This window comes from Chaetura pelagica, unplaced genomic scaffold (genome assembly GCF_000747805.2).
Source record: "Chaetura pelagica isolate M959 unplaced genomic scaffold, ChaPel_1.0 scaffold1048, whole genome shotgun sequence".
Taxonomy (NCBI): Eukaryota; Metazoa; Chordata; class Aves; order Apodiformes; family Apodidae; genus Chaetura; species Chaetura pelagica.
In genome coordinates, this window is record NW_009954300.1 from 108,091 (window position 1) to 123,559 (window position 15,469).

Below are 15,469 nucleotides of genomic sequence, written 5' to 3' on the forward strand. Positions count from 1 at the left end.
GATTGTCTGACTTAAGATAAGGGTGAGTGCCTAAGAGCTGTTTTTCAGGCAATGAGCACTCAGCTAAGAACCAGGGTACATGTCAAGGAGGTTTTAAAGGGGAACATCACTCATAGCTCAGCAGTGACTAACGAATATTGAAATAGGCCACAGAACATAACTTTTATTTTGCTACTCCAAGTGAAGAGGGAAGAAAATCCTCCAAACCCATGGATCTTCTCTTCTCTGGCCCTTTTCTACCTGAAGCACCAACTTCTCTGGTTCTGAGCCTCTCAATGCCAGTCTTCAACTGAAGTTTGCTGGAAGAGGCAGCACCACTCTTCCGGGATTCAAGAACGGCCCAGCTGATGTGACCAGACCCTGCATAAGGACTCTCCCACACCTGAACAGTTTCAAAGCCATTTGTAGCAAAAACCATTTACCACAGAGGAAGGTCCATAATTCTAGATCCTTCAGAACATCAGAGCTAATGTAATTGCAACTCATAATTCTCAGCTCACAAAGGGGCATCTAACTCCTTGAATTGCCTTTTGCTCCTTTTCTGACATTTCTGATTTTCCCTGTGGAAGATTATGATCCCCTGAATAATGAAGCAACTTCCTAACTTTCTTCCTATGTTATTTGTGCCAGATACTCCCTGGCTGTAGGCTGGAAATGAAAAAAATTCTCAAGTGCAAAGCTCTTTGCTTAGCACATCTTGGTGGTTCCTTCATGGAGAAGTTAATGGGCAATAGAAAAATCCTTTCTATTGTTCCAGAACACTTTATTCTCCTTCCCCTCTACCTTTTCAACTGGAAAAAGCAGTTCTTTGAACTTAGCTAGTATAGTTCCTTACATGGGAAACTCCATAGTGTCTTCCCTTTATGTATGTATAGACCTAATTACTGCCAATGCTGATTTCCTTTCTTACTTCTGGTTATTTCTGAACGTATTTGCTGTATTTGAAATAATACAGCAATTACCTCGTCCAGATCTCAGTGGCTTCCTTTGTTGTTCTAAGTCATGATCTTGTAAGTAGGTGTGTGCCTATGGATCTTTGTGCCCGACCACCTTTCACTATTGAATGAAAAGTTTAACATGTTATTCCTCATAACTATTTTTGTTAAGTAATCCATTTCCAGTGCAAGACTACAACTGATGAATTTCCTTGGAGGAAAGATCAGGGGTCTTGGAAAATGGAAACGTCATGTTCTTCTGTTAGTTTAAAGTCTGTTCTTGAACCTTTTTGATGACTAAGTTGCTAAAAACTGAACCAGTCCATCTGAGTTTATGAGACTATAATCCATCAGATGAGACACACAAAGAAGTTGTTTGTTTTGGTTTTTGTTTTATTTGTTGTTGTTGTTGTTTTCCCCAGGATTAGCTCACTTCTGAGCAAAGTAAACCCATATATTACATAAAATAGGTCTTCCACAGACAATTGTTTATTTGCAGGCCTGTTCTTTACCAGATAAGCAGATTCTCTCTGAACTGCAGCTCATTTCTCTGTGACCCACTCTGACAGCTGTGACAATCTGTTTGTCACAGACCTTAGGACATATGCATTTACATATTAAAAGTACCTGGAAGTGGATCAATCTCATTTATGGGCTTAGGACATTAAAACATAGTGTGAAGATTCACCAGATTGCTTCCTGTTTTTTAAACGATGACAATACTCTAACATTGCATTCAGTGAGTTACCTCACAAGAGTGACTCCTACCTGGAAAAAAAGAACACTGCTCTGAAATGTCCCAGTTGTCCTTCATGTTCCAGGCATGAGAGGATGGCAGTGTGGGAACACATCAGGCTGAGGCTGGCAGTGGGCTGTTTGCTATTCTGGGGCAAATGGCTTCTGGCTTGGTACCATGTGCCTGATGGTGGCATGTGTCTTCTCAGGAAGGACAAATTGCTCTCCTTCATGCTTGGCAAGCTCCTGCTGGCATGCCAAAGAGGCCTATATTTAGCACTGGTGCTGTTTAGCCAACAAGCTGGGAGAATTGTCATGATGATGTGACTAGAGATTTAGTGAGGCTGTTTTCCAAGAGATGAAGAAGAGATGGTTGTAGTGGCCTTTGAATTTCCAGCTCTGAATCTTGTTCCTGTTTTCTCTGGGTACAGTACATCCTGCTCCCAAGCCCAGGCCTGCAGTGTTGCAGCTTGAACTAGAGCTCATTCACTGTGATTTGGCATTGGTGAGATTCCTGCAAAGCTGGCTATTTTGATGTGCATCTTGGTACCCAAAATTTTTCTTTCCTTGTTCTGTTGAGCCCTGGCTGCAGCTCCTTCCTTTCCCACTATCCTGGTGACACGTGCTGTCCTGGCTACCCAAAGCACGGATGCTCCTAGATGTGCTGAGAGCAGATATCCAGAAAGCAGCAGTAATTGTTCTCATCAGAGCCCTCTTTGGCACTCATCTGCAAAGGGCACGTGGCCTATGTACAACTCCAAAAGCTCCTGGGATCGAAGGCAATGTGAGCCCTTATGCTCACTGTGGGAATTCCACCTCCTCTGTTCTTTACCCCTGTGAACCAGCAACACCAGGAATCTCCCAAAGATAACCATGGGGTTATCCTATTTCTTATTTATCTTACTTCCACCCCAAATTTGGCGCTGTTCAACAAGAGCATCCGAGGTTCCTTCTCCCAGAAGGCCATGCCTATGGAAATGCTGGACTTGGTTATCTATGCTTTGTATTTAAGTTACATTGTCAACTGGAAGTTTACTCTACAGCAGTGTTAGCAAGGGTGTTAAAGAAATTATATTTTGAGGAAAGAAAGGGCACATACCCCAATGTAAACACGATTTTACTGCCTTTGTTTAGACTGTGTGAAGGAATAGAGATCCACATGGGATAAGCTAAACTAATCAGGCTTTTTATTAACAAAACTTTTCAAACACACACTCTGCTCAGAACTCAGCTCAAGGCACATGAAAAAAGATTAAGGAGGACTCTGATTTCCTCTTCCTTGCTTAAAAAGTCCATGACTCTTTGCTTGTGTCTTGCCACGTAGTCTTATAAGCAAGGAATTCTGGAGGTATTTTTTAAAACAGTATCAATAAGTACCATAATCCTTTCCTTGGACATTTAAAGATTTTATTTCCATCTGAAGCAAGTGCTGCTTTTGGTTCTTGAAGCTGTAGCCAAAACATGAAAAATCAGCTGTGCTTGGATTGCTTCAATCAGAGTTTTCTCTTCTACATGTTAAACAGGACATTCCCAGAGCTTGCTAATATTGCATACATTTTCTTCTCATTTGCTGTGTGAGTCTTGCTGGCAGCATATTTTGCAACTAAGAGCAAAAAGTTTCCTTTTTTCCTGTATGTCCCTTCTGTGTGCATAAAAATTAGGTTGTTCTGGTGATTCAGTTACTGCAAGGACAGATCATATTAGGCTTCTTGTCACAATACTGACATTTCTTGTGGAAGTTTTAAGCAAATTGACACTTTTATCATAGTACAATTTCTAGCTCTTCTTTCAGTGAATAAATGTTGGTTTGATGATGCCAGACTCTTGGCATTTGAAACAACTCACAGCTTTTGCTTATTTTCAGTAGTTCCGTAAATTGAGGAAAGGTCTTGACAACCTTAATTTGCTTTGATTAGTAGCTGATTGACTATTTTTGTATCTTTCTCAGCTTTCTGCCCATTGGGCCAAGAATAATATGGAGAGTGGGTTGTGCATGTCTGCAACATTCCTCCTGTGCAGATTTGTTAAATCCCTCAGATGTTTGTTGTAGACTGTTGACTAAATTCACTGCAGATCCCTTACCTAGCAAACACTGCCACTTGGTAACTCATGGGTATGAACATTTCCCAAGTCATATCAGATCTCTAATCCACTTACCTGCCAGGAAGGTGTTTCCTTGCATCTTCCAATGGAGCCCTTTTTCCATGAACAAACTAGCATTAAGAAAAATGCAAGCCAGAAATGTTGGAGGATAGGCAATCAAGAGTAAGCTAAGGCACACTCCTGCTTTTACAGGAACAGTTTTGATGTTGTCCTTACAGATGTGGTCAGCATTAAGGAAAAGATGCTTTTATTTGGACATAAAAGTTAAGAAACTCTATTATAGCAAGGGGCTTCTAGACCAGCTCTCAGCTTTCAGGGCCTTGCTGTCATTTGCACTGCAAGTAGACTCTAGCAAGAACTTGTCCTACTGCCTACTGTCCTACTGCCAGCTCTCCCTTCTTTACCAGGCTTTGTAATCAAGAAAACCATTGAGCACAGATGAATTCCTGAACTAGATCCTGCTGCAAAATTCCGAGACTAGTGGCAGCTAGCACCTTCCTTTTATTTCTTGCACTTACTTATACTCAGTTCAACAAGTCAATGTGTGTTAATGTGAGGTGTTGGCAAAAGTGCCAGAAAAACGTCTTGCAGGTCAGTTTCTCAGTGAGGCATCCAGGGCTCAAGTGACACCAATACAGCTCATGTGCAGGGGCTGGATCCTTCTGCTGGGCTTGGTACCAACATGAGGCTTCCTACACTCACCTGTTCTATGCCAGATGTTGGCTGTAGCTCGGTATAATGTTTTGTAAACCACAGATTTTAGGATAAATTACACAGTAAATTATCCAGAAATGTCTTGCTCCTGTAGAGACTAACTGGGATGTATAGACATGAAAATGTATTGAAGATTGAAGTTTATTGCATCGTACACCTCTCCCCTCACAGCCCAGCAGTTTTACAGGGCTCTGTCACAGCCTGATTGGCTGAATTGTTAGTTCCCATGTTGTTTGATTGAGTTTGAAAAATTACCATAGTAATCAACTATCAGCAGGTCCTGGTTTCCTCTGAGTTAAGACAGAGCAGCCACCACCTCCTGCTGCGCTCGGCGGGTGCGTCGTGTGTTGCCCCCAGACTCCTTGTGTTCTGGTTCTGGTGTTTTGAATAAAGGAAAGACATTTTTGATCATTCTTGCTGAGGAGGTACACAGCCCATCTTTCCCTGTCTGTATCATTCCCAGAGGTCTCCTAAGTATCTTTTTCAGACCCATTGAGGTTGTTTGCTTTTTTTTTGGTAATTACTAGGTATTCTGTTTTTGCAGTCCATACTCTGGAGTTAACTTTGTTTCTTCGTTCCTAAAGACTTTAGCAGCCAAGAACACTTTATCATTCTGCAAGTTAACCAGATTTCCTAAATTCTCCTAAAGGACTGATTGTCCCAAAAGATTAATTGTCTTGTTGGTCTCATTTTATCTTCATTTCTAGTCAGCACTGGGCAGTTTGGGGGAATTATCTGTTTGTGTTTCTCCAAACGTTGGGGTTTTTTTCAGCCTTCTGTCATGGTGTGCTTTCTTATGGACTTCTACATGTTTTGATGCCATACATCTATGGCTTTTAAATCATACTCTGTCAGGATTTTTGAAATTTCTGACACCTACAAATATTTCCTTTCCTTTCCCTTTTTGAGCACAAACATTTATGGATGTATGTGCCCTTGTCTGCACCCATGTAGCTTCTCTCCCTGTAACGGTGCTGCTCTCACTGGTGCCAGAAAGTTGTCTATTTCTAGTGGTGTTAAAACCATATTTCAAGGGTCGTGGTATCCTCTGAGTTTTTGGGAGGTCTTGCTGTCAGCGAGGTGAGATCTGCTGTATATAAACAAATCCTGACAGGTTGTTACATCTATACTGTGGTTTCCACATCTTTTTGACATAATGATGCTTTTAAATGCTTTCCTGTGATTCAGTTTCAGATTATATTCTCATGATTTTGTAAATAACACTAATAGTTATTTCTTGTGCTTTGTCTTTGGTGATGTTGTAAATTCGGATATTACAATTATGCTAAAGACTCTTCCATGTATCCTTTTTACTGACTGATCTCTGTGAAGGTGATACACTGAAGGGCTCTCTGGAGCATTGCTGTAGGAGTACTGGAAATAGCCAACCTCTTAGCTGCTAAAGCTAGATTGGTCACGGGTTTGGATAGGACACACCCATGAGAGCAGCTGGGATAAAGAGACTGGTGGGCCCACATCGTTGCTTTTTCTGAGTCTTTGTCATCCTGGAGAAGGGCTGTATTTCTGTTACTACTGCACTAATGGCATTAAGATTTCTCCACTTCTCCAGTCAAATGTGAATTCGCTATAAAGTTCCTTCAGCCCAGGGATAATAGTAGTCAGGAGGGGATACAGAGCATTAAACTTTGCAAAGCTTGGTCATCCAGTGCTTTGCACCTTGAAGCATATATGCACAGCTTTTCCTGGTATCTTTTGCTGTTAGATTCCTTTTCTAAAGGGATTCACAGTCAGGAGAATTTTTAGCAAGTTTCTCCCACTGCAGGTGTTGGCAGCATCTCTAGTTACCTATATTTCTGACACTGTTTTTTTGCTAACATCAAGCCATGCATTTCCTGGCTGTAAGAACTGAACAGTCTATTCTGCTTTTAGTCCAAGTTACAGCAATAAGAGAATAGAATTGAAGAATTGGAGCAAAGGTCCTCAGCAGCAGCAGGGAATAATCATTCACATAATGGCTTTAATTACTGTGAGGATAAATTTTGCATTAATTAAGACCACTCTCCACAGGTTAGGGTTTTGTTGTTTGGGTTTTTGTTTGGTTGTTTTTTCCTGAAGGTGGCTGATGTCATAAAAAGATTCGTCCACATACAGATCTCTACAGTTTATGTAAATCTTTATTGGGAAACACGAAGTAGAAGAAAAACACTTTCTCTTTCTTGGATGTTCATTGTTCTTTTTCCAAATGTACTTTGTAGGACTGGTATAGAAAAGGAATATGGGGCCCTGTGGGAAAGCCAGAGAACTGGGAGAGCAGGGAACAAATTGGCTTCTCGGGGGTTTAAAAGATACACCCTTGGAGCAGCCATGGAGAAGCACGTATTTATGTGTGCATCCCCAGCTGGCTTTTCAGGATAAGATGGTTGTGTGTACACACAGGGGCAGAGGAAGAGAAGGGAATGAAAAAAATTTCAGTGCTCTAAAAATATACTTGGAGAGGTAGGGTTTTTGTTATTTCCAATTTGGGGTGAGGGTCTTGTGTTTCAGCCCTCTTCAGGACAGTTGGTTCCTTTCTTTTGGTGCTAACAACACTGTTAAAAAAGTCCTCTTGCTCCTTTTTTAAATCTTAAAGCTATACATTGTTGTGTGTGCTTACATGGCTTGTGGAAATATGGAACTGCAGAGGACAAGGTAAACTAAACAAGCTTTTATATAAGGATAAATAAGGATTTTTAAACACACTAATCTCTGCAGAGTTCATGTTAGCATTTACAGGAGAAAGCAGGGGGATAGTAAGGAGAACAGTGGGAATAAATGAGACTTTCAGAAAAAGTCTTCTGAGAGGTGCATTCCTCAAATCCTTGAGACACACACTTAACTAGCACTGACTGAACAATCTACAGCACACACAGCAGCTGCATGAATCCCACAAAAGGGTCCTTTTGGAGCGGTACCTGATCTGCTGAGGTCTAAACTCTGCTGGTGGTGCTGGCTGTGAGCTCAGAGCCCTTGAGAGGGGTGAGTGGTGTAATTTCCTCCTCAGAGGGTCAGGGGTCTGCCCTTCTTTTTTCAGACAAGTTGAGTCATGGCAGCAGAATCTGTAATCAAATGGCTTTTGGTCTGGTCTTCAGTGCAACTGAATACTTGCCCTTGACTTGAAGCTCCAGAGCACACGGCTCATCCTGGCACTTAAACCTAGACCTTTACACCCATTTTTGCCAGGGCTACTGCCACTGGGTTCCTGTTGCCCTGGGAAAGACACAGTCGCACCAATGGCCACCTAGCCCCCACAAAGCTGGTGTCAGTTTCCACAGGACCTTCTAGTCCCTGTTTTTGTTAGGAGCCACCCTCTGCCCTCACTTTGGTGAGCTATTACAGTGACTTGTTTCCACAGATAGTCCACTGAAAAATTAACAAGTTCAGCTAATTAGTATCTCCCTAGAATGCAAGGTTTGTGGCGGCATGAAGAATAACTCCCTGCTTTTGCATGAGGCATCACCTTGAATTGAAAGGTCACTGCCTACAGTGTTTTAGTTTCAGGCAGCTCTAAAGTTATGGAGATCTCTGGGTATTTATCTCTCCAGACAGGCAGAATTACTGCTTTATAACGTTTGGCAAATACATCATATTCTGTGGGAAAGAAGCAGGTTTGTAAAACAGAGGTGCTGTCATGAACTTCATCAAAATGAAGGATAACTTTGGCTGGAGAGAGAGCATTTCCTGAGTAGACCTGTTTATCTCACCGAGATTCCTTTGTGCAGAGACATTTGACAGCAGAGCAGAAGAGCTGCCATCCTGCATCAGAACCAGAGTCTGTCCAGGCCAGTATCCTGTCCCTGACAGGACTCAGCTCCAGACGTTTCAGTGAAAAATACCTTTCCATCATGCTGGGAAATAACTTCACCATGTGATGAGTTTAATGCCAATCCCAGAGACTTTCTGGTTGATTTGGGGAAGAAGCACAAGACTAATTGTTTATTTAATTTATTTATTTTTTTCTTCATCTCAGGTAATTTAATGGTAAATATTCTGAGCAAAATTCAGCTCTGGCCATACCTTGAGTTGTCAATGAATTCTTTATCATGGAACTGCATTGTGGCAGCAGAGTTCTTGAGTTATCCAACTCAGTTATCCAGCCATAGCCCTTGCAGCATAATTGGTCTCAATAAAGGAAGATATATTCAAAGACAAAGAAGCATCTGGTACAAAGTCTGAGCTGTAGTTCTAAAGCTGTTTTTTTATTATGGGCCACTAACATTTCTGTTTTCATTCTCCTTTCAGGGATCTTCCCTGGTTATTCTTCATTACATTAGATATTACCTTAGTTTATCTACTCAATGTTTATCTTTTCAATAAATGATGCAATCTACAGATTATTATTTTCCATTTATTTCTTCATGCACTTAACAAATTGATCAGTGGTATACTCTGATCATAGACATTACAGCTTTGAGAGCACGACCAGCACTTGCAAACTGTGACTCCCCATGCTGAACACCAGAGAGGTTGCACTGAAGTGTGGGATGTGCTCATACATCCTAGATACAGCATTTCTGCCATACACAGGTCTCTTTTGTTAGCTAAAATTAACTGGCATGCTTTCCTGGCACCCAGCTGCTGCTGTTTCTAAAGTGACAGCCTCTTCTTTTGCATCCCCAGGAGATCACCTGAGGAATGGTACATCTTCTTCTAAACTCTGACTACTTGCCTTCAACAGCCTGTGGAGGGCTCTTGCTATGTCAAGTACTGCCATGCACCCTCTGACAGGACAAAACCCCATCCCCAGGACCACAAAGGAAAGAGCTTTTCCTGTCAAGTGCCCACTTGCTCATTATCAACAAGCAGGACGGAAGCCCCTCTCTTGCAGACGCGCTGATGCTCAAAAACCAGGCAAAGCCACGTCCTTCTGACTGTCTCCCTGTATTTACTAGAATCAGTCACCAAGGCCTCTTTTCTGTAATGAGATGATGACATCCAAACCTTATATGGTCATAGCCATGTATCATTTGTTGTGTTTTTTTTAGCCCTTATTTTTAACAGTGTATCTGCAGACAAACTGCTGTCTCTTCTCCAGCAGGAAAAGGCCTCTTTTCTGTAATGAGATGATGACATCCAAACCTTGTATGGTCATAGCCATGTATCCACATGTAGCCACAACCATGTTGTGGTTTTTTTAGCCCTTATTTTTAACAGTGTATCTGCAGACAAACTGCTGTCTCTTCTCCGGCAGGAATCTTATTTTCTGTTAAGATGCCACAAAGTTTAAAAATATATTAGTACTTTTTCTGGCCAATTCTGCTGCCAAAATGCAGAGTGGAGTGAGCATGGCAGGAACCTCTTCCTGCAGATTTCTGTCCAGGGGTGCTCTTTCCAACATATATTCTGTAAATTGCAATTAGAAGATTCATGAAAGCACGTGAGTGTTTCTCAAGTACGTCAAGTGTTACTGGGATACTCAAAGGGCCCACCAGAACCTGCAGATAGTTTGGTATCTCAGACTTTAATTTTACTAATTTCTTGTTTTCAAGGCTACTTTACACAAACTGTGTTAGGAAGTTATCAGCTCAGAGTTTGTAATCTACATAATCCTTGTGACTACTCATGTGGATTTGCAGAATGCTGCTAGTAGGCAGTAAAAAAAGGTTTATAGTGAAAAAATACTTTAAAGAGTTACGATTTCCATTTACATTTTTCTTAAGTCAGTAGCTTATGTGTGTGTTTCTGTATCATTGATCACATTTTAGAAGAAATTCTGGTAAATATGTTTTAATTAAAGCTAAATATTCTGCTAATTATAGATTAAATACCACTAACAAGTGCAAACAGGGTATTCAATGGAGATCCAGATATAATCATACCTTTAGCTCCCTTTCAACTTCTCTTCCTGTTGGGGAATATAATCAGGCTGCTTTGGAGACACACTCATTGCTAACCTACATCTCAAGGATCTTGCTGGAGCTGACGAGTATGTCAAGTCACAACCAAGTCTGAGGCACTGACTGTAAGAACAGATGAAAATGTCCACTGTTGGGAGCATCAGTAATGTGAATTTAGGTTATCAAGAAAATATAATACTTATTAAAGAAAAGTAGCCCTTAAAAATAATTTCCAAAAATTACTCCAAAGGCTAACAGGAGACAAGGATGATAAGAGACCTATCCAGAAGATTTTCTCTCTCTGCATGCTGTATTAGAGCCTGTAAGAAATGTGGTTAGTGATTAATTTATGTTTCCTGTTTCATAGCCCCTTCTAAAACAGTTATTCTGAAGGGCTGGTCTGTTTACACACTGGGAGGCATTAGGTCCAAACTCAGGAAATGGTGGTTCATCTTCCTGCTCCAGGGGTGGCTGTGCTAGAGTTCCAGCTTTCAAGGCCTTGTCTATGGATCTGCCACTGCAGCCAGTGATGGTGAGCTCTGCACTGGGATGGGCAGGTATGTGCTGGTGTCTGCCTCTCACCTGAAAAGCAATTCCACTCCACCTTGAAGCTGGATTGCCTCAAACCACACCTCTGTGCTGTTCCTTGTGGCAGGGCTGGCCAGAAAACAGGCAGTTGTGGGTGGAGGTTTCCAAAGCAGGCCAACACCCAGCCTGATGAACACACAGCTATTTACAAATAAAGTGCCAGTAAAGTGCCTAATAGCTTGTTCTGTAGGTAGAAAGGAAATTTGGCAGCTACTTTTAATCTTCCAGAAGTCAGGCTGGCAAATACCCAATGCCTGATGCAGAGGGGATGTTCAAAAGAAGACACAAGGCAGTGCTACAGCCCCAGCAGCCCAACAGTAGAGTTCTCAGGTCAGGAAAGCAATGAGAAAGTCTGCTAATTAGCTCAGCACAGAGGTGTTCCGGATGTCTGTAACAAACATGGTACACAATTCAATACAGCACATTGTAAACTGCTGATAAAAATAATGTGCTTAAGTTTAGTGCAAGACCCTTTGGGTTCAGATCTCTCGTGGACCTTTTTCTGCAAATGGAGGCTGCTTCAAGAATGCATTTCCCTTGAAGTTTGATTAGCATTTATTTCCCCATGCTGGAGTTACATTTAGCAGTAGATTTACTTACTTTAAAACTAGTAACCTACTACAACCTTCATATTTTTCTTTATAGAAAAAGCCAAGAATCAATAAAGTGGTCTTAGAAAGTGGTAATACTCACATTCACATTTTACAATTATAATAATTGCAATTCTAATACTACAGACTATTAAAATTTAAGATACCTAACATTGTAAGAAGTCATTAATATGGAACTAAATAAACTCCTCTGAGTGGGACTTTGAATACGGTTTCTCACTGAGATTACACAGTCTTCAAGTAAGCAGATAAAGAACATTTCTGAGTATTTTGGGCGAGGCTGCTCATTAATGAATGACAATCAAATGAATAGAACATGTAAATTTATTTCAGATCTATAAAATACAAATCTAAAAATACCATTTTCCAAACAATATTTACCATTTAGTTTGTATTTTAGTACGGTCTTAAGCCTATCTTGCACAGAATAATAATGTAACAGAACAACAAATACTCTAAATTTTAACTTTTTAGATTTCCTTAACTGGAGTCTACCATATACATCAAAAATAGCTGTGCACAGTAACCAATGAAACATCCACATTTCAAGAACAGATTGGTTATATCTCATAAACTGAGACACTGATTACAGTACTTTTATTAAAAATCCTTCAAGAACACACTCAGTAGTAACAGTAGTAGCAGTGGTTAAAATCTTAACAGTTCTGTGAAATGATCAAAGCAAATGACAACAGAATTTAAAAATTCAGTTAATCATTTATATGAAATGTAAAACCTATGTAACACTACAATGAAAGAGGAAATTACACAGGCACAAGTGCAAAAAAGCAATATTATAAGCCATCTTCTCTCTTTGGTAAAAATCAATTAGCAGGAAGTATACCATAATAATTCAAGTCAAACACTAATTCATGCTATATATTTTTTTCCTTTCCAACCACAGGTGGACTTGATGATTTGCAGGCATCCTACAGTAAGAAGTTAAAATTCTACCTAACTTTGCCCATTTTCTTCCTGTTTTAAGTTTTAAATATTGAAATTAAAGATAAGGATTTTTTTCTTTCATAAATAGCATCTCAGTAGTACAGTCTCTTAAGGAATTAAAAAATAAATAACAAAATATACAAAATTTCAAAGATTACACTTAATTCCTTCTAGTTATATCCTGAAAATATATCACCAAAGAATAAATAACTTTGGGTTTCTCAAATATTTGGCAAAATGTCAATTACTCTTACACAAGGAGTTTTCTCTGAGGAATAAGGAAGTACCATTGCTTTTTCCACAAAGCTTTTACTATACAGGTGGAATCTTAGTTACTTTACAGTAAGAATATAATCTACAGTATAATATGGACATTTGCCATGAAAAAGTACAGTAAAAAACCCTTTCAAAATTTAAACGTCACAATTTCAAACCTGAGGAACTTCCATGTAACTACGAAGTTCTCCTGGCAGGACAGTCAAGCTTAGTTGTCTCTGTCAGGAGGCCACAATAATAGTAAGGTAATTTTCTCTAGTGGTGGAGCTAAAGCTGTTTTCTACTGATAACATATTAAAAATTCAAAAGGACAAAGTGTAAAGGAAGGGGAAAAAAAGAGAAGGATGTGGGTGAAGAACACTTGAGTGTAAGACATTCTGAGAAGAAGTAAATTACCTACAGGGATTTCAATGATTTTAAGTAGATTCTTCTGCTTTTGAAGGTCTTGGCCCTCATGAAGAATTAAGGTGAAGTCATACAAGATTTCTATTTGAATTTGCAGGTTATCATCTTACTCAAGCTCCTCATTCACATTTATCTGAAATTATTACTAAAGAAAATAAGAGAAAAACAGGCCACATCAGCAATACAGCTAGTTAAAGGATCCAGCAGCTTAAAGTGTCATTAGGCATTTAAAATAAACAACAAAAATACCCTAATAGCAGGAAGATCTTCTAGAGGGGCAGAGCAGAAGTCCTTGCCTTTTTAGAAGATCCATTTAAGCTGCAAGCAAAGTAAAGGTAATTCTGACTGCTCATTTATTCAGAATTCATAAATAACATGTAGAGTCACTAACCTCCTATACACACCCACCATTCATTTACATAAAATATTAAGCAGAATGCTTTTCTACTCCTTGTTTGATCCCAAGCACAAGATGTAAAAACCAGTTGAATTGCACCGTCCAGCCCTTATCTCTGCAAACCTCTATCTGATCTAGAAAATGCTTTTTGGCATCTTCTTCACTTTTCCCTACTGTCAGTGCATCCCGGATATATTCAATATCCTCTTTGCTGGTTAATTGGGGCATTCCAGTCATTAGCATCATGGAGAACAGGATGATCAGCAGGTTTGTGTGATGTCGAAGAGCTAAATAAGCCTTTACACATATGTCCTACAAGAGAGAAGAATTTTTTGTGAATTGATATGGGGAACTGAGAGGGATGGTGTAGGAATTTCACAGGACTCTCATTAACCAACATTATTCAATCACTCGAGGACATCAGAGAGGAGACCCAAGCTGAGCAGAAACCTGCAGTACCTTCTGCATCTGTCACCTGGTATCATCATTCACCACTACACCTTGGGGCAACAAGTACTGTTTTGGTGTACAAACTAGAGGTGTTTTAATAATAATATTATATTATATTAATTACTACAGCATAAAACCTTAGCTTCACCAAAATTTCAAATTCATTTCCTGTCATAAAATCTATTTTCTGTGGCTGTTAAACAGCAATAATTCATTGTCTCCCTTTCCAATTTATATGTTCCCATTTAAAGACCATGCCTGGCAAGTGATACTGAATAAAGCAGCACCTCAGGGGCCTTTTCATTTTATATAGGTCTATCAACTTATCAGAGGTGATGGCTTATTTAATGGAGATTTTTCAGGCTTGGTGTGTTGAGACATTTTTCCAGCTGACAGGTCTAGTTTTCAGGCACATTGCCTTGCTGTAAGCCTTCTATGTTTATGTACTGTCATACTGGATTCCATAGGGGGTTTTTTATAGCTTTTTCACTTCCATATATAACTAATTTGTGCTTAACAACATAACCTTTAGAAGAATGAAATTTCTGCAGCTTGGAGAAACACACAATGCTTTTTAAAGAACATTTAGTACTAAGCAACTAATATATAAACTGAAATGATTATTTCTTATATTAAATTCATTACACATTTACTTTTAGAAAAAACAACTTAAGGAAAACAATGCAATGAAGAAATCAGTCATATATTAGAAAGTTAAATTGGGCCTGCAATGCAGTAAAGAGATGAAAAGTATTTCCAAGGTTGTTGCTATTAAATTCAAAGCTGAATCAATGCTAAGTTTCACCCAATTAAATATTCATTTAAAACTTTCAAAAAATGTATATGGATTTATTAAAGAATTCTTAATAAATCAAAATATTTTCATGTGAAGTTCCACCAGCCCATCAGCCCTCTAGAACACCATTTGTTTTTGACAAGATGTATGGGTTTTTTTGTCTTCCTTAGGAACAGTAAGCAGAGCACAAATAATCTTAACATCTCTCACTGTTCACATCAGCAACACCAGGACATTCAACCAGACAGGTTAGAAAGATACTAAGGAAGGAAGATGATGTATCTGTAGGGTTTCTTTTTTCCTGTTGCCTGGGCCCTTAAATCTTTCACTCTTTCGTTGCTATTAAATTCAAAGCTGAATCAATGCTAAGTTTCACCCAATTAAATATTCATTTAAAACTTTCAAAAAATGTATATGGATTTATTAAAGAATTCTTAATAAATCAAAATATTTTCATGTGAAGTTCCACCAGCCCATCAGCCCTCTAGAACACCATTTGTTTTTGATAAGATGTATGGGTTTTTTTGTCTTCCTTAGGAACAGTAAGCAGAGCACAAATAATCTTAACATCTCTCACTGTTCACATCAGCAACACCAGGACATTCAACCAGACAGGTTAGAAAGATACTAAGGAAGGAAGATGATGTATCTGTAGGGTTTCTTTTTTCCTGTTGCCTGAG

General features: G+C 39.4%; 1 protein-coding gene across 1 annotated transcript in view; it reads right to left on the bottom strand.

Moving 5' to 3' along the window:
* Positions 1 to 13,573: 13,573 nt before the first annotated feature.
* Positions 13,574 to 15,469, bottom strand: part of PIK3CG (phosphatidylinositol-4,5-bisphosphate 3-kinase, catalytic subunit gamma) — a 27,709-nt gene continuing 25,813 nt past the window's right edge. Inside the window, exon 10 of the mRNA XM_010003840.1 lies at positions 13,574 to 13,855. Within this exon, the coding sequence (XP_010002142.1) occupies positions 13,574 to 13,855 (282 nt within the window). The remainder of the gene's footprint in view (positions 13,856 to 15,469) is intronic.